At 47.2% G+C, this 23,912-nt stretch overlaps 1 protein-coding gene and 1 long non-coding RNA gene across 3 annotated transcripts in view; one reads left to right on the top strand and one right to left on the bottom strand.

Moving 5' to 3' along the window:
• LOC132516225 (uncharacterized) overlaps window positions 1–19,446 on the bottom strand; it is a 37,634-nt gene extending 18,188 nt beyond the window's left edge. Inside the window, exons 1-3 of one of the 2 annotated variants that reach the window (XR_009539286.1) lie at window positions 19,264–19,446; window positions 12,839–12,945; window positions 10,683–10,871 (exon numbers count right to left, since the gene is read on the bottom strand). This is a non-coding gene — a long non-coding RNA (uncharacterized LOC132516225). Of the gene's footprint in view, window positions 1–10,289; window positions 10,872–12,838; window positions 12,946–19,263 lie in introns of those variants that run through there. The other variant, XR_009539285.1, reaches the window with a different exon arrangement.
• Window positions 19,447–22,067: 2,621 nt separating this feature from the next.
• Window positions 22,068–23,901, top strand: HPDL (4-hydroxyphenylpyruvate dioxygenase like). The gene has a single exon (XM_060140208.1). The coding sequence runs from the start codon at window positions 22,376–22,378 to the stop codon at window positions 23,489–23,491; it is 1,116 nt and encodes a 371-aa protein (XP_059996191.1). The 5' UTR covers window positions 22,068–22,375; the 3' UTR covers window positions 23,492–23,901.
• The last annotated feature ends 11 nt before the right edge of the window (window positions 23,902–23,912 follow it).

Raw genomic sequence — 23,912 nt, 5'->3', positions numbered from 1 at the left:
CAACTTAGGCTTCTGGCTGTTTTCAAGGTTATGGTAACATGGAGTTTTACCACAGCACTATTCCAGTTCCAGTCTGCATAGTGGGGGTCAAAAAATAGTAGCAGCAAAGGTGATAACTGGACTACTTGTTCCAATGTCCAGTCATCAGCTTGATGAGTTAAACAGCCATTGTGGCAACAGCTACAGCAGCTTCCTGGTCCTCAGAATACATCTACAATTATGTGTTCTCAAACTCAATGATTCCAGTGACAGCCTTCTGATTCCCCACCTACCTTACTGTGACAGAGTAACTTCCGTGGCAAGTCACTTCTTCAGTATTCTGAGGATCATTCCTTGAGGCTTATCCTAGATTTTTCTCATCCTACAGGTGCTCTTTTGTAAGCATCTAATTCCCCACATTAAGTTCCTTTTTGTTCCATTTGAATGGTTTCTGTTTCCTATACTGAACCTCATTGGCTTTTTTGAGGGTTTAAAGAGATGAAGCATTTAAAGCAATCAGCCCAGTGCCTGGCACATGGAGAGTGGTCAAAAAATGATAGCAATTATTATTATTACAACACTGCTGTCTTCCACAGCAGCTGCACCATTTTATATTCTCACCACCAATGTATGAAGGTTCCAATTTTTTCCATACCCTCATCAACACTTGCTATTTTCCATTTTAAAAACTATTATAGCCATCCTAGGAGATGTAAAGTGGTAACCCACTGTGATTTTGATTTGCATTTCCCTAATGACTAATGATACTGAGCTGCTTTGGAGAAATGTCTATTCAAATCCTTTGCCCGTTACTAATATAATATTGTAAATCAACTATACTTATACTTCAATAAAAAAATAATAATGTAATGGAATTCCCTGGCGGTCCAGTGGTTAGGGCTTGGATGGGCCCAGGTTCAATCCTTGGTCAGGGAACTATGATCCCACAAGCCACACAGTGCAGCCAAATAAAAATAAATAAATAATAAAAAATAATAATGTAAAACTGACCCAAACCCCAATAAATTTGAATAGTCTAGGAAATAAAGTGCATCACACTAAAAAATAAATTAAAAAAAATTTTAAGCCCTATGAATATATTTAGATTTCTTCCACACAGAAAAAAATCCTTTGCCCATTTAAAAAATTGGGTTATTTGTCTTTTTGTTCTTGAGTTATGAGTTCTTTATTTATTCTGGACATTAGATTCATCAGATATATTATTTGCAAATATTTTCTCCATTTTGTGGCTGTCTTTTCACTTTCTTGGGAATGTAATTTGAATCACAAAAATTTTAAATTTTGATGAAGTCCAATTTATCTTGTTTTTTCTGCCCTTTTGTTGCTTGAGCTTTTGGTGTCATATCCAATAAACCATTGCCTCATCCAACATCAAGAATATTTATACTATATTTTCTTCTAAGAGTTTTACATTTAGGTTTTTGATCCATTTTGAGTTATTTTTATTTTTATTTTTTTTGGCGATACACGGGCCTCTCACTGTTGTGGTCTCTCCCGTTGCGGCGCACAGGCTCCGGACGCACAGGCTCAGCGGCCATGGCTCACGGGCCCAGCCGCTCCGCGGCATGTGGGATCTTCCCAGACCGGGGCACGAACCCGTGTCCCCTGCATCGGCAGGCGGAGTCTCAACCACTGCGCCACCAGGGAAGCCCGAGTTAATTTTTTATATGGTGAGAGTTAGGGGTCCAGTTTATTCTTTTGCTGTTGACGTTCAATTGCCCCAGCATCATTTACTGAAAAAACTATTTTTTCCCCACTGAATACTCTTGGCATCCTTGTCAAAAATCAATTGACCACAGGTGTATGAGTTTTTGGGGGGCTCTCAATTCTATTCCATTGATCTATTCCAGTAGTCTTTCTTTTCATGACAGTAGATCATTGTCATTGTGCTCTGGGGTCAGAATGCTGAATTTGAATCCTGGCTCTACTACTTACTTGCTGTACAACTTTAGGCAATTACTTAACCTCTCAGAGCCTCCATTTTCACATCCGTAAATGGCGTTAATAATAGTATCTATTACAAGGGGAGGTTGTTAACAATAACTATGATAATGTTCATAAAGCACTTCGTTCTGGAACATAATAAATACTCAAAAGTATTATTATTATTTCACCATACTGTTTGTGTTAGGCAGGAATAGAAACGCGTTTCTCTGGAAACACGTGAAGGGAACTGTGTAATAGGTATGGTATTTCAGTTTACTTAGATTGAGTACCTGATACATGCAATAAAATACAGAAGATTCCAAAATAGTAAGGAATAGCCTGGGGCTCTTTCTGCCTTTGTTGAAATTGTCGATGGCTTACTTGGTCCTTAAAATGTGTTTAAAAAAGGGACCTCAGAGGCTGCTGCATCTAGATGAAGTGATATATGAAGATAAGTGATTCCTACAGACTGTATCTGGGTCAGACCTACAAGGCTGACACTCAAAATGGCTTTGGGCTGTTCACCTATTGGTCAGTCCAGTCATGTGGTACAGCTATGACTCTAGCCACGAGGTGGACATCTTAGGCTGGATTCCCCCAGAAGGTACAGCCTGAGATTACTGTTCAGGGGCAAGTAGTTCACTGCAGGAAGTAATCCCAGGGACCAAAGGGGGTGACTAGGGATAGGGAAACAAAGAAGGGAAAGCTAATTCAAGGGTCCATACTTGAGTTGATCACAGCTGTGGAAACTGGGGCTTGATCGTGCTGGAACCTTCTGAAGAACTGTGAAAACCACCTCAAAATTGTCTGCCCATAGGCCAGAGGAGGGGAGAATTTATCCTTCAACTCCTATCCTGTTGGGTCAAGGGTTTTCTCATGAGTTGTTAGTACCCTCACACTTCCAGAAGCACCAGTGTGAGTGCCAGGTGGTTCCTACAGAAGCCTGAGAAGGAAAGAGAGATGCCTGGAGGAGCTTAGGTGAGGTGCTGTTACATGACACATGTGTGAAGCTGCTTCCCCAGCAATGATGGTGTCAAAACAGGACCAAGAGGGGCTTCCCTGGTGGCGCAGTTGTTGAGAGTCTGCCTGCCGATGCAAGGGACACGGGTTCGTGCCCCAGTCCGGGAAGATCCCACATGCCGCGGAGCGGCTGGGCCCGTAAGCCATGGCCACTGAGCCTGCGCGTCCGGAGCCTGTGCTCCGCAACGGGAGAGGCCACAACAGTGAGAGGCCCGCATACTGCAAAAAAAAAAAAAAACACGACCAAGAGGATATGAGGTGAGCACAAGAGATAGCCAACACAGTGAGTGAATCAGCCACTAGCTGGCCTTCAGCATGGGATTAATTGTTGTCTTTTCATGGTGGTTGACTTCATCTGCTGGCAGGGGCAAGAAACAGCTAAATTAGAGTCCTAAGGAAACATATCTCTGTTCTTTATCTTGTGCTGAGCTCTCTCTCCAAACTGAGGACCAAGTACAGTCAGCCCCCCAAAAGCCACGGGTTCCACATCCGTGGAATTGGAGGGCTGACTGTACTCTGTCATTTTATATAAGGGACTTAAGCATCCATGGATTTTGGTACACACAGGGGAGGTCGGGGTGTCCCGGAACCAATCCCCCACAGATAATGAGGGACATCCATACATGACTTCCCCTGATTACAAAGGCTGGCTTTATTTTTATTTTTTTTGGCCGTACCATGCGGCATGCAGAATCCTAGTTCTCCAACCAAGAATCAAATCCACACCACCCTGCAGTGGAAGTGTGGAGTCTCAACCACTGAACTGCCAGGGAAGTCCCTGGCATTTTAAAATAGCAAAGGAAAAATAATTGTAGACTCCTAGAAGAGTCGAGTCATGAATGTAGAGGTGTCACAGCGAGGGGTGTGGTGCAGAGATTGAGAGGGAGAAATCGTATTCACTGGGGAAAATGATGAGGGCTTCAAGCAGAAGGTGGTATTTGGGGACAGGCCTTGGAAGGACAAATGGATTTGGGTAGGCATGTTCTTGGGATCAAGGACTCAGCAACATCCCAAAAGGTCCTCTGCCTAGAGTGGAAAATGGGGACCAGGAGGACAAAAGAGCAGATCTTAGAGAAAATAGAGACTACTCAAAAGGAATAAAAAGAAACGAAGATCTAAAAGTGAATCTTGCTGTTGTCCCTTTTAGTTATCTAGGAGGGTGTGTTAGTTTCCTATTGCTGCTGTAACAAATTACCACAAAATTAGTAGCTTAAAGCAACACAAATTTGTTATCTTACAGTTCCGGAGATCAGAAGTTTGACAAGGGTCTCACGGGGTTAAAATCAACTGACTGATTGGCAGGACTGTGGAAATGGGGAGAATCCATTTCCTTGCCTTTTCCATCTGCCAGAGGCAGCCCCATTCCTTGACATGTGGCTCCTTCCTATCTTCAAAGCCAGCGATGGTTGAATCACTTCTCACACAGAATCACTTCAGCTTCTGCTTCTATTGTCACACCTCCCTCTCTGACTCTGATTCCTCTTTGGCCTCCATCTTCCACTTTTAAAGACCCTTGTGATTACACTGGACCCACCAGGATAATCAATCAGCTAATTAACAACCTTGATTCCCCTTTGTTATATAACAGAACACAGTCACAGGTTCCAGAGATTAGGATGTGAATATCTTTGAGGGTCCATTACTCTTCCAACAGAGGGGATAAAGGAATAAATACGAACTCTTTCCAAGCCTGTCCATGCTCTCTGAATGTCCCAGCCTCCACTGTTGAGGAAGGTCTTGCTGTCCATGGGTATTTCCTTGTCCAGGGCCATCTGGTTGCACATCCTGCCTGCTGCAGCCTCACAGATGGGTTGGGGGCAGTGACACTGTGCAATAATGCTGTGTGCAACTTCGGGACTCCTCACTGCCCTTCTGTAGCTTTCCCACATTGGGCCTTCTCCAGCTCCTGTCCTTGGGCATCCTCCAAAGAAGGGAAGGGGTTCCTCTCCTCAAACTGCCTTCTGTGTAAGGGAAACTAAACATGAAGTCATACTGGTACTCTATGTCCACAGAGGACTCTACTCAAATCTGTGTCTCATGGAAGGAAGCACGAAATCAAATATATGTGGTAATACTAAAAACCACTGAACTGTACAATTTAATTTTTTGGGGGGGCCACACCACATGGCTTAGTTCGCCGACCAGGGATCAAACCCGGGCCTCCAGCAGTGAAAGCGCTGAGTCCTAACCACTGGACCGCCAGGGAATTCCTGAAAATTTTATAGTGTGTGAACTGCAAATCAGTTTTAAAAAATAGTGTTACTGGGAGTTCCCTGGTGGTCCAGTGGTTAGGACTCGGCAGTTTCACTGCCAGGGGCCCAGGTTCAATCCTTGGTCAGGGAACTAAGATCCTGCAGGCCACGTGCCACGGCCAAAAAAAAGAAAAAAGTGTTACCAAAAAGTCTGTGGCAGGATTACTCATCCCTTCATTAATTCATTGATTTGCTAATATACTCACTGATTCTGCATATGTTTGTTGAGTGTTTACGAAATGTGAGTGCCAACTCCATCAGTGCATGCTCTCTCTGGTAACCATCTTTTTGATGCCAACTCAGCTCACCAACTGCCTTCCCTGAGAATCGCCTTTCCCCAATCCACCTACACAGCTGGAGCCCTGGGGCCCTGGAAGCCATGTTTATCTGACTTGACTCTAACCCCTTAACCCCAGCTGACTGGACTCAAGCTGGGCCAGTCAGATTTCTCTCCCATGAAACTGGGACTTAGTTTTGGCCCTCTTCCCTCCACACGTACCATACCATCCCTCAAAGTTACCACCCTTCCCCGTGGCTTCATCTCTATTATAATGACTCCCACACCTATATCACCAGACCAGCCTCTGGAGCTCCGCAGGTGTCCATCCAACCGGCCCCTGGGCAGCTCCACTTGGATGTCCCACAGGCACATCAAACTCTATCTGATCCTTCATTTCACTCACATCAGGGGCTGCTTTCTATTCTCTTTTCCAGACAGGAGCTAACATCCCAGTCAAAGCCTCTAGGTCCTGAGGCAGGGACTGTGTCCTGGATTTCTCTGTGTCTTCCACAGCATCTGGCACAAAAACTCACACTTGGTAAACACTGATTAGTTAGTGGGTTGAGTTTGGGCTACCTTACTCAAATCAATTATAGGTTCATTTTAGCAAAGGCTGCAAGCAGATACTGTCAGAGTAGAATTGCTTTGGTGATTGGCAGTGTAATGTTTTAGATTTTTTTAGCTAAGTCAATATACTAAAAATAACTCCCAGAGTTCCCAATTGCTTTTGGACACGATGTGATTTATCAAAATTCCCAGCCCAAGGAGGAGAGAGGAAGAGCCAAGTCCTTGCCTCCAGTGTTTGGGAAAGTCATAGGCACCAAATGGCTTAAAGCCACATTTATCTGTGGAGTTCTGGGGCTGAGTGCATTGCCATTGTCTGCTTTTACCATGACAGAGAAAAAAGAGTTAGCATTACTGAGCCCTTGCTGCGTGCTGGTTACTTAACCTATGTCTACATTGCTGTTATGGGCTAAGTTGTGTGCCCCCAAAATTCCTATGCTGAAGTCCTTATGCCCAGTACCTTGAAATGAGACTGTATTTGGAGATAGGGTCTTTAAAGAGGTAGTTAAGCTAAAATGAGGTCATATGGGTGAGCCCTAATCCAATATAACTTCTTATAAGAAGAGATTAGGACAGAGACACACACTGAGGAAAGGCCATGTGAAGACATAGGAGGAAGATAGCCATCAATAAGCCAAGGAGAGAGCCCTTAAAAGCAATCAATCCTACAGAAAATGTGATCTCAGACTTCTAGCCTCCAGAACTATGAGAAAACAAATTTGTTGTTTAAGCCACCCAGTTTAGGGCTTCCCTGGTGGCGCAGTGGTTGAGAGTCCGCCTGCCGATGCAGGGGACACGGGTTTGTGCCCCGGTCCGGGAGGATCCTGCGTGCCGCGGAGTGGCTGGGCCCATGAGACATGGCCGCTGAGCCTGCGCGTCCGGAGCCTCTGCTCCACAACGGGAGAGGCCACAACAGTGAGAGACCCACGTACTGCAAAAAAATAAAAAGCCACCCAGTTTGTGCTACTTTGTTATGTCAGCCCAAGCAAGTTAATACAGTCCCATTTAATCCTCCTATCAATCTAAAAAATAAATTATTAGCTCCATTTTATAGATAAGGAAACTGAGGCAAGGAGAAGTGAAATGACTTCCCCATCTTCCAGCCCACAAGTGACAGGGTGGGATGGGAGCCTAGGTTTACCCAACATAGAGATCCCATGGTAACCAATGTCCTTCATTCTCAGGGCTCTGGGCCACTCAGAGATCTGACAAAACTGTGGTGTGCTCCCACTGACCTTTCCTCTCTCCTTGACCTTTGAGGGTTCCCTTGATGTCTCCCTCTCTCTGAGCACCCCACCCTAACCTCAGGCATTGTCAATGACTTCCTGGCACAACTAGCTCCTTGGTCTCATTCAAGACACTCAGAAATCTTTGAGTGCCCTTGTGTAGATGCTCTTTCTTGAAGCCCTAACATTTTAGGGTCTGTCTCACCCCAATATCACGAACTAGAGTTAGTGGAGGTGGGGGCGGGGTCTCTCCATTACTGTCCTCATCTAGAAAGCTAGCCAGAGGGCAGGACAATTGTCCAAGCAGAGCACTGCACCAGTCCGACCTCAGGGTGGTTCCCATGCAGCATTTTACTTAATCCTCACAACAAACCTGAGTTAGGCATTACTATCATCTTCATTTTACAGATGAGAAAACAGAGGCACCAAGCAATTAAGAAACTTGCCCAATACCACATAGTGACACTTGACCTTCCTAGGAGTCAGGGAAGGCCTCCTTGAGAAAGCACATTTGAGCTGAGAGAGGACTAGAAAATGGAAGAACAGCATGTGCAAAGATCCAATGGCAGGATGGAGCCTTTGCGTTTGAGGTGCTAAGGGAAGATCATGTGGCTGAAGCCCAGAGTAAGAGAGAAGGGTAAGATGAGGCAGGGGCTATGCTAGGCAGGGCCTCGGAGGCCTCGCTGAAGGTTTGGATCTATGTCATAAGAGCAACAGGAAGCCATCAGGTTTTAACAAGGGAGATGACCGAATCAGGTTTGCAGTTTGAAAAAACTCTTTCTGAGGACAGTGTAGATAAAAGATTACAGGGAGAGTGTAGGGAGAGCATTAGGGTCCATGGCAGTAATCCAGGTAACATGGATTAGGACAATAGCAGTGGAGGTAGGAGTGTAGATGGAGGGACTTCCCTGGTGGTCCAGTGGTTAGGACTCCGTGCTTCCACTGCAGGGGGCACGGGTTCAATCCCCTGTTGGGGATCTAAGATCCTGCATGCCACATGGCACGGTCAAATAAATAAAAGAAAAAAAAAAGGAATGGAGAGGGAAATAAATAAATGCTTTTAAGAGCCCTTTAAGAGGGAAAGTGACAGCATTTGGTGATAGATTGGACACAGGGTGAGGCAGAAGTTGAGGTCCCACGTTTCTGGCTGGTGCAACTAGCTGGTCAGTACATAGTTCATTCAGACAGGGAACACTGGACAAAGAAAAGGTGTGGGAGAAACTGTGTGTTCAGCCTTAGGTATGCTGAATTTGAGGTAAGACACTCAAGTGGAACTATCCAATAAGCAGTGGGGTATGCAGGTTTGAAGGTCAAAAGGGAGGTATGGCCTGGACATGACTATTTGGGAGTCATATCCAGGACCAGTCTATCTACTAGGCATGGGTAGGCCTATTAGTGTCCCAATACTCTTAGGGCTCCTCAAAAAAAAAAATGCTTTAATCTCCTTTAAATCAGAAAAAAAGTTTATTTTATTTTATTTTTTTAAAGACATTTCTATTCCTTTTTTTTTTTTTTTTGGCTGCCTTGGGTCTTCGTTGCTGCGCGCAGGCTTTCTCTAGTTGCGGCAAGCGGGGGCTACTCTTCGTTGTGGTGTGCAGGCTTCTCACTGCGGTGGCTGCCCTTGTTGCAGAGCACGGGCTCTAGGTGCGTGGGCTTCAGTAGTTGTGGCACGTGGGCTCAGTAGTTGTGGCTCGCGGGCTCTAGAGCACTGGCTCAGTAGCAGTGGCACATGGGCTTAGTTGCTTCGCGGCATGTGGGATCTTCCTAGACCAGGGCTTGAACCCGTGTCCCCTGCATTGGCAAGCAGATTGCCAACCACTGCACCACCAGGGAAGTCCCAGAAAAAAGTTTTAATAAAGATGTTTTAATAGATAATATTAATATATTCATCTTTACACCAATGCAGTCATAAAACATAATTAAAAAAGAAATTGTTTGGGCTTCCCTGGTGGCGCAGTGGTTGAGAGTCCGCCTGCCGATGCAGGGGACATGGGTTTGTGCCCCGGTCCGGGAAGATCCCACATGCCGCGGAGCGGCTGAGCCTGCGCGTCTGGAGCCTGTGCTCCGCAACGGGAGAGGCCACAACAGTGAGAGGCCTGCATAACGCAAAAAAAAAAAAAAAAAAAAAAAAAGAAATTGTTCTGTAGGAAGGGGCCCACAAAAGTCGTAATGCTGCCCTGGTTATATTAGTAAGGATGCTTTCTACCACAAAATATCAGAAAGCCCACTCTCAATAGCTTCAGCAGTGACAATATTTAATTTCCCTTGTTCAGCATTAGGGTGGCCTCCAGGGATGGCAGGGCACTCATGCCCTCAAGGACAAAGACTCCTTCCAGCTCTCCACTCTGCCATCCCTGCTGTTGGCTCCATTCTCAGCTTGGGAGCACACCAGCTTCAGTAGGTCCAGGACATATCTAGACTTGACAACATTCCCAGGAAGAGAGCCACTGGGCATGTCGCTTCCAGTGATTCTCTCCTAGGAGTGAGAAAACCTTTCCCAGAAGCCCCCCAGCAAGTGTCCTCTTAGTCTCACTGGGTATAACCCCATTCCTAAACCGTTACTGGCAAGAAGGAAGGAATTTATACGATGGGCTCAGACTAGGGTGCTCATCTGGGGTGCGTCAGAGGTTAGGGAGTCTTCTAGACTCTCTTCTCTAGAAGTCTTCCTCCAGGAGGTGGGACCTGAAGCCAAAAGCAAGGATGAGCTCACCCAGGGAAGAGTGTTCAGAAAGAGAAGCACAGAGGACGTAGGAGCTTCAGCATTTCCATCTACTGAGGGCTAAAGGAGCAAAGGTTGAATCAGTTCCTGCTACAGAGGGGCTTCCTGTCTGATGGAAGAGATGCATCATTAAACACAGTTGCAAATGGACTGGAATGTGAGAGCAGACTGGGTTGGAGGCCCAGCTGTGTGTTAATACGTATGTGACTGGGTAGGTTTCTTAAGCTTTCTGCCTCAGTTTCCTTTTTGTATAGTACAGTACACATAGTAGATATCAAATAAATGCAGCCATCATTGTTTTATTATCATCCACATTATTATATATAGGTGGCAGGAAGCCACTGGAAGGGAATTAACAGGCAGATTTGTGTCTAGGTTAGAAGGCTTAGGCAGGTTGTGCTCTGTCCCTGCTCTGGGTTTCCTCTTCACTAGGTCACTGTGAGCAACTCACTGAGTTTCCCTCTGGCTGTCCCCAAGGCTGAACGCCACCAGAACCCTCCAGGCCCCAGCAGCATCTCCATAAAATCTGTGTGTTGGTTTTAGCTGCACTCCTGTGCTTTGGAATTAGGATAAATTACTATCCCTCCTTTCACTCCTGTCTGATTACATTGTTGCCACTCAAAGAAATTAATCAGGTTTATTAAGCATGACCTCTCTTTTGTAAGCCCTGCTCCCAGTCAGCCGATATGTAGTACCTGTCTGCTGCTCTCCTAGTTCAGTTCCAGTTGGAGAGGCCTCAACCTTTCTCAGTGTTCTGGTGGGGGTACCGACAGGCGGCCGAGTGGCCACATCTTTTGTTATTTGCAGAGACTGATGTTCTGGGCTGGGTTGGACAAAGACAGGATGCTCTGCTGTAGTGAGCACAAGGCCCTTTGTTACCATGGCTGTGGAAGAAATAGGAACAAAAGGGATAAACGTTGCATCCAAATATGCTAATAATTAACACTTAACACCATGGATATAAAAAGCATTTAATACTAAATTACTATGATCATAATAGCTATTCTTTATTCAGCCCTACTCCATATGGCATCATGGCTTGGTAGTTAAGTACATGTGAACTGGAGTCTGACTGCCTGGGTCCAAATCCTGGCTCTGCTATTTACCAGTGTGGACAAGTTACTCACGCTCTTTGAGTCTCAGTTTTGTATCTATAAAGCACGGGCAATGGAAGTACACAACTCATAGGGTTATGTGAGTTCATATTATGCTTATAAAGCACTTAAACATGACCTACCACATAATAAGCACTCAATAAATATTATATTTTTATATACATTGGTCAGCAAATTTAGACCTCAAAACAAACATATGATGTAGACATTATCATTATTATTATTATCCCTATTTATCAATTGAGGAAATCAAGACTCAGAGAGGTTGAGTAACTTTCCCAAGGTTACCCAGCAAGAAAGTAACAGAATCCAATTCTGACTGACCCTAAAGTCTTGTGCTTTCCACTGCACCAGGTCACTGTCTTCCATGAGCTCGTGGCAAGAGGTCCCACATCAATGTGATGGTACAGTATTGGTAACTTTCACAAATTCCTCTTCCCTTTCATCACAGTTGGAACTAGGTATTTTCAGAATGAAGGAAAGAGGAATCCTGTGGACAAGGCAGCTTAAGCAAGGTTTCTCTTCTCTCTGCCCCTGCTTTACGCCCAGATCCTCAGCCTTCCCTAGAATGTACAAGGCCCAGTTCTCTAGTGGAAGCTGGAAAGCCAGCTAGGGAAGAGCAGAGACATGGCCCAACTCTGGGTAAGACTTGCTCAAGTACCACCCATCTGATGGCTTGGCTGGCAGAGTGGAGCCACAGGGAAGAACATGGCCATGGGGTGCCGGCCACACCAGTGCCAGGGGCTGGCAGGTTTGAGGCCAAGATGATCCAGGACAGATCTTGCACCCTAAAAATCTTTGGACATCACCAATAAAATAAAGTAAAACAGCACAGCCCAAAGCACCTTCCTGCCGGAGAACTTAAAATTCTTGAAGGATGCCTGCATTTTGTCTTTTAATGTAAAGGAATCCCAGAGTCTGGCTTATCACACCTCCTGTGGAGTGGGTATCTGGCTGCCAGACCAATAAGTGTTCATCAGGGCTCTGACCACTGCACAGCCTAGTCAGGCCTCTGCCCATTCTTCCACACAACCAAAGTCAGGCCTCTGCTCATGCTTCTACACAGCCAACTCTTGTTTTGTATTCAAAAGCAGTTCAATTCCTAAACAACCATCTGGGCAAAAATAAAACTCAGCCTTACAAATATTTCTAGGAAAGAGGGGCAGTTGGCTATCTCATTAACTGCAACACTCACTGAGCCTAAACTCTGGGCAAGGCACTGTACTTACCATGACCCTTGTCACATCCCCACCCATCCCCCCACCCCTCACTTATCTCTTGAGTTTATGGCTAGCTCCTGATGGCCCCTCCCCTGTGCCTCTCTCATGTCCAGATGTCCATTTGCAATCAGATAAGGCCTGGTTGGGTTCATCCTGGACTCTGGGAAACATAGCCTTGGCTTCTTGATGAATATACAGCCTGATATCAGGATGACAGCCTGTGAAGGGGCCTCCCTGAAGTCCCCAGGCTATGCCCACACCTAGTTCAAGACAGCAGAGACTTCTCTGATGTGGGCAGGCAAGCTGTCAATGCTATGTGGATCCCCTACCCCCCACTCAGGCCCTGATCACAGACCCTCTTCCTCAACCCTTTCCACCCACGCCTGCCTCTTGCCTCCTACTCACACTCCTGGGGCTCTCAAATGGTGACTAGAGAAGGAAGGAAATGGCCAGGCTAAAGATTCAGTGAAAATAGCTGAAGCTTTGTACTCGGACAGATAAGGGTTTGAATTTCACCATGTTACTTAACAGCTGCGTGACTTGGTCTGGTTACTTGAGTCTGGTCTCGAGTCTCAGTTTTCTAATCTCTGAAAGGAAAACAATCTTCTGTACTCTTAGGGTTTCTGTGAGGATTAGAAAAGATATGTATAAGTATGTTATGCCCAGAAGCACTGAATAAATGGTAGACATTGTCAGACATAAGTTGGTCTCTTTATATTCCTTTAAAGTATATATACTTTCTCTCCCTAAATTCTTACAACCACCAGGCTACAGGGTCAGCCCACCAGTGGTGTTGCTGCAAGGAGCTTGGCTGGGTTGGAGCCAGCTCTCCTGCTGGGCCTAGACCTTAGTCTAGTGCATTGGTGGGGGTTTCAACCCCTCTGTCCACGGTTCAGTGACCAATCCTCCTGATTTGCCTGGGATTGTCCCAGATTTACGACTAAAATTTCCACATCCTGGGAGCACAGGCAGTTCAGTCTTGGGAAAACTGGTATGATCGGTCACCCTATCAAGCCAGCTGACCCACAGCAGATGGAGAACGTGTCAGACCCAGGAAGTAGCTGGGCTTCCCATAACCTTTCCCAGTTTGCTGGATGGATGGGGCCAGGCTGGGCATCAAATCTGCCCTTCCTTCTGGGTTCCCAGCCAAGACCTGGTTAAGTTGAGGCCAAGGGTGACACCCAGAGGTCATGTGAAAAACTGCAGTCTGGTAATCACCCACCTGGCCCTTGAGGCCTTCGCTTGTTCATTAGTAAATATTTATTGAGCTCTCAACGCGTACCAACCCTTGTGTTAGGCACTGGGCATAAGTCTCAGGGTCTTGGAAGGCATCCTCAAACAAGTTAAATTTATGCTGAGACCTACTTATTGAGAAGGTGTTTGCCAGGTCAAGGCAGGAGGGAAAGAGAGAGTATTCCAGGCAGGAAGGAACAGCAAAGACAAAAACTCTGAGTGGGAAGGAGCATAAAACATTCAAGAAACTAATTACAGTATGAAGGAGGGGGTTAGTAGTGACAACAGTTGGTGACTAACAATTGTTAGTGGTGACAACAGTTAGGTTGCCAAGGCCTAATCAGCCAGGGGAGATTTATTTGTCTTTACCCTAAGTGCAATCAGAACTTAGTGAAGGGTTTTAAGCAGGACTGTAACATAATCAGATCTGCATTTTTCAAAGCTCACTCTGGCTACAGGGTGGAGACTGGTTTGGAGAGTAGTAAGTCTAAAGCCAGGGAGGCAATTAGAAGGTCATTGCAGTGTCCAGGTGGTACACAGTGAGGACCTGGACTTGGGTAGTGTGGGGAGATGATGAGAGATGTGATAGTTTGAGAGGCATTATGGAGATAGAATGGGCAGGGACATGGTGATTGACTGGAGGTGAAGGTTGAGGGACAGTGAGGTTCAAAAATGACTTGCAGGTTTCTGGCTAGGACCACTGGACAGCAGTGGAACAGCTGCTGAGAAGGGAGCACCAGAGGAGGAGGATGTTGGGCATGTTGAATCTGAGGTGCCTGTGGGACATGCGTGCACATCAAGATGGCAAATAAGCAGGTGGATAAAGATTAGGAAGAAGGAAATAATGTGGGGGTCATCTGCATGCAGATGGTAACTGAAGCCCTAAGCAGCACCAACATTCACAAGTGGGCAGAGGAAGACCAGGCAAGTACGATATTATAAAAGCCAGGGCAAGAGTGTTTCAGAAAGGAGAGAGCGGTCAACCTTTCCTTAGATCCTTTTAAAGTGAAGTGGTGGAGAGAAGCCAAGTTAGAGTGAGTTGTGCTGTAAGCAGGAGGTGAAGAGGTGGAGAAAGCAACTGTAGACAACTGTTTCAATAAATGTGGCTAAACTATCAAAGTTATCAGTGAGAGTGTAATTAGGTACAACTTTTTTGAATGGCAATTAGGCAGAATTTATGAAAATTAAAAATACACACAGCCTTTACCCCAACAATTCTACTTCCAAGAAGTTAGCCTACAAATGTACTTCACCCATGCACAAAGACTTACAGAGAGGATATTTACTGTGGCATTTTATAAATAGCTAAAGTGAAATACAATTTGCATACTCAACAGGGGGCTGGTTAAATTAGCTATAAAACAGCCACACAACAGGATATTATATATCTGTTAAAAAGAACATGCTGGGGGTGGTGTTGGTGGGATGAATTGGGAGATTGGGATTGACATATATACATTAATGCATAAAATAGATAACTAATAAGAACCTGCTGTATAAAAAAATAAATTAAATTTAAAAAAATAACATGCTAGATTTATATGTATTGAAATGGATACATCAGGACTGGATGCATCAGGACTTCCCTGGTGGCGCGGTGGTTGGGACCCCACCTGCCAAAGCAGGGGACACGGGTTCAAGCCCTGGTGCAGGAAGATCCCACATGTCGTAGAGCAACTAAGCCCGTGTGCCACAACTACTGAGCCTGCGCTCTAGAGCCCGTGAGCCACAACTACTAAGCCCATGTGCCACAACTACTGAAGCCCACGCGCCTAGAGCCCATGCTCTGCAACAAGACAGGAAACCGCACTGAGAGGCCCATGCACCACAATGAAGAGTGGTCCCTGCTCATCACAGCTAGAGGAGGCCCGCGTGCAGCAATGAAGACCCAATGTAGCCAAATAAATAAATAATTAATTAATTAATTAATTTAAAAAAAAAGACTGGATGCATCAAGGAAAAAGGACAGCCATATATGATTGTATAAATGCATAGAAAATGCTTAAAAAGGATACACAAGAAACTCTTCACAGTGGTTATTTCTGCAGGGTAGTCAGCGAAGGAGAATTTTACTTTTGATTTTATGTTTTTTCATGTTTGGATTTTTAAAAATATTTTTTTATTTATTTGGCTGCGCCGGGTCTTAGTTGCAGCACGCGGGATCTTCATTGCGGCATGTGGGGTTTTTAGTTGAGGCATGTGGGATCTCGTTCCCTGACCAGGGATCAAACCCAGGCCCCCTGCATTGGGAACGTGGAGTCTTAGCCACTGGACCACCAGAGAAGTCCCTATATGTTTGGATATTTATTGCAAGCATGTACAGTGAAATTTTACATAATTTATGTCTTTAAAAACTAATTTTCAATGGGCAGACGACCTAAATAGACATTTCTCCAAAGAAGACATACAGATGGTCAATAGGCACATGAAAAGACACTCAACATCACTAATTATTAGATAAATGCAAATCAAAACGACAATGAGGTACCATCTCACAATGGTCAAAAATCAAATCATCAAAAAGGCTACAAACAATAAATGCTGGAGAGGGTGTGGGGAAAAGGGAACCCTCCTACACTGTTGGTGGGAATGTAAATTGGTGCAGCCTCTATGGAAAACAGTATGGAGGTTCCTTAAAAAACTAAAAATAGAGCTACCGTATGATCCAGCAGTCCCACTCCTGGGCATATATCCAGAAAAGATGAAAACTCTAATTCAAAAAGATACATGCAGGGAACTCCCTGGCAGTCCAGTGGTTAAGAAAGCACTTTCACTGCCGTGGGCCTGGCTTCAATCCCTGGCTGGGGAACTAAGATCCCACAAGCGGAGAGGCGCCAGCGGTGGGCGGGGAGCTAAGAGAATAAATGCACTATAATGGTTAAGAGACTAAAAACTAAAAACTAAGCCAGATTTGAAATTCCATCCTTTCCATTCACCAGCTGTCTGCCTTGTGCAAATTATTTAACTCTTCTTTGCCTCAGTCTCCCCAACTACAAAGTGGACATGATTATAGTATTTTTGTTTAATGAGTTAATGTATGTTAAGCATAGAAGCCTTTGTTCTTATTACAAATAGCCATTATCCATAATTAAATTAAAAGTAGGGGCAATGCCGTGTGTGTGTGTGTGTGTGTGTGTGTGTGTGTGTGTGTGTGTGTGTGTTCTTAGCAGATAGCAAAGTTCCCCATACGTAGTATGAGTAAAACAAATATTTATTAAATAAATGATACACTAGAAAGAAAAAAGTACTCGGAAAATCATTTTTTGTTCTCAGACACTTTTTTTTACTTTGTATATGTTAGTTCTATGAAATAAAATGTTAAATTAAAAAAAAACGTGGTATATGGGACTTCCCTGGTGGCACAGTGGATAAGACTCCGTGCTCTCACTGCAGGGGCCCGGGTTTGATCCCTGGTCAGGGAACTAGATCTCACATGCATGCCGCAACTAAGGAGCCCTGGAGCCGCAACGAAGGAGCCTGCCTGCCGCAACTAAGACCCGGTGTAACCAAATAAATAAATATCTTTTTTTTTAAATGTGGTATATATATATATATATATATATATACACAATGGAATATTAGCCATAAAAATAATGAAATATTGCCATTTGCAGCAACATGGGTGGACCTAGAGAATATCACACTAAGTGAAGTTAGAGAAAGACAAATATATATCATTTATATGTGGAATCTAAAAGATAACACAAATGAATATATATATACAAAACAGAAACAGACTCACAGACATAGAAGACAAACTTATAGTTATCAAAGGGGAAAGGGACGGGGGTCGGGAGGAGAATAAATTAGGAGTGTGGGATTAACAGATACAAACTACTATACATAAAATAAATAAGCAACAAGAATTTACTGTATAGCACAGGGAACTATATTCAATATCTTGTAGTAACCTATGAAGGAAAATAATCTGAAAATATATATATATATATATATAACTGAATCACTTTGCTGTACACATGAAACTAGCACAATATTGTAAATCAACTATACTTTAATTTTTAAAAATCCTTATTTTTATAAGTTTGGCTGTGAAGGGTAGGAGAATTATACAAAAATAGTTGTAGAAGTAAGCAGGATAGAGGGAGGGCTTTTTGGTTTGTTTTTTTTTTAAGATGAAAGAGACCTGATGATCTCTCTTAAAAGGGACAGAATGAAGATATATGCGAGAGAGAGGAAAATCAGTAAAGCAAGCTCACTGATGATGTGAGTGTTGGTGAGACCCAGAGCCCTGGTTAGTCTAACCCAGGTGGCACTCTTACTTCACAGTGACAGGGGAGGAGAGGGTGGTATCAGCAGGTCTTCAGAGCGCCTGTAGAGGCCCTGCCCTATGGAAATGAAAATACATCTCTTCCCCAGGAAGCTCCCAATCTAGGGGTTTAATGAGCTGACCCTTGAACAACGTGGTGGGGGGTGGTAGGGTTAGGGGGCCAACCCCTGTGCAGTTGGAAATCCCTGTAAAATCTGCATATAACTTTAGAGTCGGCTCTCCACACCTGCAGTTCCGCATCCTCGGATTCAACGCACCACAAATGATGAACTACTGTAGTATGTATTTACTGAAAAAAAACCCTGCATATGAGTGGACCCGCATGTAAGTTCAAACCTGTGTTATTCAAGGGTCAACTGGGACTTCCCTGGCAGTCCAGTGGTTAAGACTCCACACTCCCACTGCAGGGGATGCGGGTTCGATCCCTGGTCAGGGGAACTAATAAACTGCATGCTGCGCAGTGCGGCCAAAAACTTTTTTTAAAAAAAGGGCCAACTGTACTAACAATTGCCAATCAACTACACTTGCTCTCACCTCCACACCTTTGTATAAGCCGTGTCCTCCACCTGGAATACTTCACTCCCAACCTCCGACACATAAAGGTACCCCTCACCTTGTCAATTCCTACTCAAACTTCTGGTCTCAGCTTCTCCTGGGAAGCCTTCCCTAGTCCTCCAATGTTAGAAGCAACAGCCTCTTCACTGGCCTCCCCATTCTGCCCTTGCTACCCTCCATCCTATTATCAACTCAGCAGCCAGCGAGGTTCAATAGAAATGTAGAGTCTGATCCGGTCACCCTTCAGCTTAAAGGTGACCTCCAGTGGCTTCCTATCTTGTTCAGAGTAAAAGCCAAAGTTTGCCTTACGGCTACTATTCCCCCTCCTCCCTATCCTATTCCAGCTGCACTGGACTTTTGCTCCAATACACCAGCCCCATTCCTGCCTCAGGGCCTTTACATTGGTTCCTCTTGCCCCTTCACTTCCTTCAGGAATTAACTCAAAAGTCACCTTCTCGCAATTCTGACATACACTACAACATGGATGAAATTTACAGGCATTATGCTAAGTGAAATAGGCCAGTCTCTCTCACACACACACACACACACACACACACACACACACACACACACACACTGCACGATTTCACTTACATGAGGTACCTAGAGTAGTCAAAATCATAACAGAGACAGAAAATAGAACAGTGGTTGCCAGGGGCGGGGGGAGGGGAGAGTGGCGAGCTATCTAAAGGGTACAGTGTCAGCTGCGGAGGAAGGGTTCAGCATATGGATGAAGTGATGGTTGCGTGACATGAATGTACTTAATACCACTGAACCGTACCTTAAAAATGTAACGTGGTGAATATTATGTGTGTTTTACCACACACACACACACACACACACACACACAAACACACAAAGTCACCTTCTCTGAGGTCTTCCAGGTCACTCCTTATAAAAAGTCAAGGGCTCAAGGAGAAGAACGGAATCACGGGGAGGGAGGGCAAGGGCAAGGCCAGAAAGGAGGGAGCATCCGAGGTCGCCTCCTGGATGGGGAGGGAGCTCCGGATGGGCGCGGCCAGAAAGGCGGGAGTTTCCGGGAGCGGATTTCAGGGGAAGCAAGGAAGGAGGAAACTTGGGAGGGGCGGGGTGAGGTAAGGGAGGGGAGGGGGAGGGGAGGGGAGGGGAGGGGAGGGGGAGGGGAGGGAGGGGTGGGCCCTGAAAGGTGCGAGCTTTGGGGCCTCCTTTGCGGCTGGGAGAGGGAGGGCGGAGGAGAGGGGAGAGGGGAGGAGAAGGGGAGGGGAAGGAGCGGGGAGCGGGCGGGGGTCAGGATTTCTGTAGGGGCCGAGTGTGCCTCGGGTCTGCGAGCTCCGAGAGTTCGACTCCTCCGCCCTCCACAGCCCCCATCTCCACCTCTGCTGATCTTGTCGTTGTAGAAGGCGGATGTATAGGAGAGGCGTCACCACCTAAACTCTCCGACCCGCGCGCGCGCCCTCCAGTGGTATTGGCCGATTCCCTCAGGTCTCGACCTGCGCGCCCACCCTCGTTATCAATAGCTCCAGGAGGAGTGCAACCGCGGCCAGGCTCGGAGGACCTATCTTGGGAAAGTTCCGCAGGGTCCTGATCGCAGGAGGACACCAGTCTGATCCCAGGAGGTCACGGCCAAGACGCCAGCAGGGCTGCAGGAAGTAGAGTCTAGTTCTCTAACCCCAACTGGTCTCCAGAGCCGTCTGTGCACTGGGCCAAAGTCAAGCACAGTGCCCTTGCTGGGCAGTGTACCCCAGACAAGGTCACCCTTTTCTTTTTCTTTTTCTTTTTTTTTTTTGCGGTACGCGGGCCTCTCACTGCTGTGGCCTCTCCCGTTGTGGAGCACAGGCTCCGGACGCGCAGGCTCAGTGGCCATGGCTCACAGGCCCAGCCGCTCCGCGGCATGTGGGATCTTCCCGGACCAGGGCACGAACCTGTGTCCCCTGCATCGGCAGGTGGACTCTCAACCCCTGCGCCACCAGGGAAGCCCCATCCTTTTCTTTAAGACAACCCCCACTTAGCTTCCAGAAATCTACCCTCCCCCAGGTCAGAAGTGATTGGTCAGGGGTCCTGTTTCTGTTCCCTCTGTCCATACCTGGAGCCCTTGAGTGGAAATTCCTTCTCCCGGACCAAAGGCCTGGAAGCTGCTCCCTTGGGGCCCCAATCATGAGAGCTGGGGCAGAGCATTGTCTTTTCTGTACCAGCCCTCTCAGATCCCTATTCCCAGGGCCCCCCCCCCCAGAATACACCACCAAAGCCAGAGCCCTCCCAGTGCCTTCCCAGTGCTCAGGACTACGGAGGAATAGCCCTTTGTATGCCCTGACCCCACAGTCAGGCCCAGGTTCACAGGCTAAAACCTGGATCTTTTGCCAGGCTGCACCATATACTATTTCATTTAATCAAAACAATCCCACTAAGTAGGTACTATTATTATTCCCATTTTTATAGATGACGAAACTAAGATTCAGAAGTTAAGCAATTTGCCCAAAGTTATACATGTGCTAGTAAGTGTTGGAGGTAGATTTTTAAACCCAGGTCTGTCTGGCTTTTGGAGTCCATGTTCTCCAATTCACTGGAGTGCAGAGTAGCACCAAGTACCTTTCACCACTGCTTCAGGTACTGCCTTCCTGGCTGTAGGCCTGAACACCCAGCCAGGTGTTTTTCTAAGCCCTGTCCCCTCATCACATCCTTCTCCCTCCTGCCAATGAAACTCAACAGTAAGTCATCACACCAGGCTGCCTGACAAATGAATCTCTTTTGCATTGCCTCAGACCACAGGCATCCAACCCAACTGTCTCCCCAACCTTATGCTCCATTGCTCCTCTGAGAGTTTGGCTCACATTCCTCACTGAGCTTTTGCTTATGCCATTTGCTCTTCGTGGAATGCCCTCCCAAACCCTTCAAGAGCTACCAGGTGAAGTTCCAGAAGACTCCAAATTTCCTCAATCCAGTGATCTCACACAGTTCTCAGTGGCAAGGCCTGAAATGCCCCCAGAAAGCTCCTCTGGCCTAATACCCAGTCAGGAAGCTGGAAAGAGCAAAGAGGACTTATTCTAGTCCTAATAGAGGCAGGAGGGTGAGAAAGGATGCCTGTGCAGCTGTTCCTTTCAGATCCTGAGCCACTGTTTTTTCTCCAAATCTTGTTTGGGACAAGGGCGTAAAAAATGTTAAGGGAGAAGTGGGGTTGAAAAGGTGCAGCTGAAAGATTTCCCAAAAGAGAGATGCATTTAGGAGCTAAATAAATGGTCTATCTTCCTATAACATAAATTTCTCTGGACCATTTTGGGGAAAAAGTGAAAATCTGTAACTTAAAGCATTTTATTCTATTTTAAGTTTTAAAGGAACATTAGGCAATTAAAAGCAAAATTCTCCAAAAATTTTAAGCTAAAACATGAAATTGCTAAGAAATTCCGTGCTTGTAGAGGGAAAATTCGGACTCTTCCCCCGACTAGGGCTGATTCCCTTTGCTCTGAGGTTGGGGCATGAGTAGGAACCCAGTGCCTGGAACCTAGTGAAGGCAGCTATTGTGATCTCCAGGGTCCGGGGATGGGAGGCTCAGTGCCCAAAGGTGTGTGGCCCAGCCAGAGGCCGTGGGAAGGTCAGTGCCCAAGAGTGAGGCCCAGCCAGAGGTCATGGGAAGGGTCAGTCCTGTGCCCCCGGTGTACTCTCGGCCACACAGGCTGAGCGAGAGGGTGGAGAGTGGCAGTCACTGGCTCCGCCCCCCTCTCTCGCCCCGCCCCTGTACTGGCTCCGCGTGGTTCTCTAGAGCCACAGCTCAGACTCGGTGGTCTCCAGGCAGCCCCAGTTTGGCGTGCTTAGGCAGAGGGAACCGCAAGCCCCCAAGTGGTCCGTTTGTGGCTTCTCCCCGAAAAAGATCGAGGAACGCGGTCTGCAGGCAAAATTGGACTCCACCGGCTTCTGACGACAAGCCAGGGACTGAGAGTCTCCGAGTCCCGGACAAGTGATTGTCCCCAGGGGAGGGACAGGCCGGGGACGCCATCCAGACCGCCATGGCCGCGCCCGCCCGCCGTCTGTGCCATATCGCTTTCCACGTGCCGGCAGGGCTGCCCCTCGCCCGGGATCTGCAGCGCCTCTTCGGCTTCCAGCCCCTGGCGGTGCGGGAAGCAGACGGCTGGCGGCAGCTGGCTCTGCGGAGCGGCGACGCGGTCTTTTTGGTGAACGAGGGCGCGGGGCCCGCAGAGCCGCTGTACGGCCTGGACCCGCATCATGCGGTGCCCAGTGCCACGAACCTGTGCTTCGACGTGGCGGACGCGGGCGCCGCCACCCGGGCGCTGGCGGCGCTCGGCTGCAGCGTGCCGGTGCCCCCTGTCAGCGTGCGGGATGAGCAGGGCGCCGCCACCTACGCCGTGATCAGCTCGCCGGCCGGCAACCTCAGCCTGACGCTGCTGGACCGCACTGGCTTCTGCGGGCCCTTTCTGCCCGGCTTTAGGCCTGTGCCCTCCGCACCTGGCCCGGGCTGGGTCAGCCACGTGGACCACCTGACCTTGGCCTGCACCCCCAGCAGCTCCCCAAAACTGATGCGCTGGTTCCACGACTGTCTAGGCTTTCACCACCTGCCGCTGAGCCCAGGTGAGGATCCGGAGCTGGGCCTGGAGGTGGCAGCAGAGTCCGGGCCCGGGGGGCTGAGGCTCACTGCCCTGCGGGCCCCTACGGGTAGTGCTGTCCCTACCCTCGTGCTGGCCGAGTCCCTGCTGGGGGTCACCAGCCGACAGGACCAGGTGGAGCAGTTCCTGGCCCGGAACGGGGGACCTGGACTGCAGCACGTGGGGTTATACACACCAAATATCATGAAAGCCACTGAGGGTGTGGTAGGGGCCGGGGGTCAGCTCCTGACTCCTCCTGAGGCCTACTACCAGCAGCCAGGCAAGGAGAAGCAGATCCTGGCTGCAGGGCTAGAGCCTAGCCTGCTGGCCCGACAGGGGGTCTTGCTAGATGGTGACAGAGGCAAGTTTCTGCTTCAGGTCTTCACCAAGTCCCTCTTTGCAGAGGACACTTTCTTCCTGGAGCTGATTCAGAGGCAGGGGACCACTGGATTTGGCCAGGGCAACATTCGGGCCCTGTGGCAGTCCGTGCAGGAGCAAGCTGCCAGGGTCCAGGAAGCCTGAGAAGGGCTGAAGCTGGGTGTAGCCGCCTGTCCTGGAGCACTGGGGAGTCCAGCACAGGGCCTGCTGGAACTGAGAGACACCCACAGAGGCCTGGAGTGAAAGGCTTTGTCTTTAGGAGCCAGGTGTGGCCTCCATCTCATCGTGCCAGAAGTTGAATCTCACAGGGGTCCAAAGAGATGGGACTTTTTTTTAAACTGTGAAACGTTTCTCATATTGTCTATATCTAACATATATGCAAAATGTAAAGAATAAAGGAATTACACAATTAGGAAATAGAACATAACCAATATTTTTGAACCCTCCTTGTGTCCTTCTCTGACCCCATTTCTCTCCACCACACTCCCAATATTATGATTAAAACCCCTCTGCTTTTCTGTATTGTTTCACTGCATATGTAATGTATCCCTAAATAAATGGTTTA

The sequence above is a fragment of the Lagenorhynchus albirostris genome, chromosome 2 (assembly GCF_949774975.1).
Source record: "Lagenorhynchus albirostris chromosome 2, mLagAlb1.1, whole genome shotgun sequence".
NCBI classification, from domain to species: domain Eukaryota; kingdom Metazoa; phylum Chordata; class Mammalia; order Artiodactyla; family Delphinidae; genus Lagenorhynchus; species Lagenorhynchus albirostris.
The sequence above is the reverse complement of the archived record's forward strand: the minus strand, read 5'-3'. Positions and strand labels throughout refer to the sequence as shown.

What these genes read in the sequence shown, in the direction of transcription:
- HPDL (XM_060140208.1), top strand. Translation starts at nt 22,376, where the DNA reads ATGGCCGCGCCCGCCCGCCGTCTGTGCCATATCGCTTTCCACGTGCCG.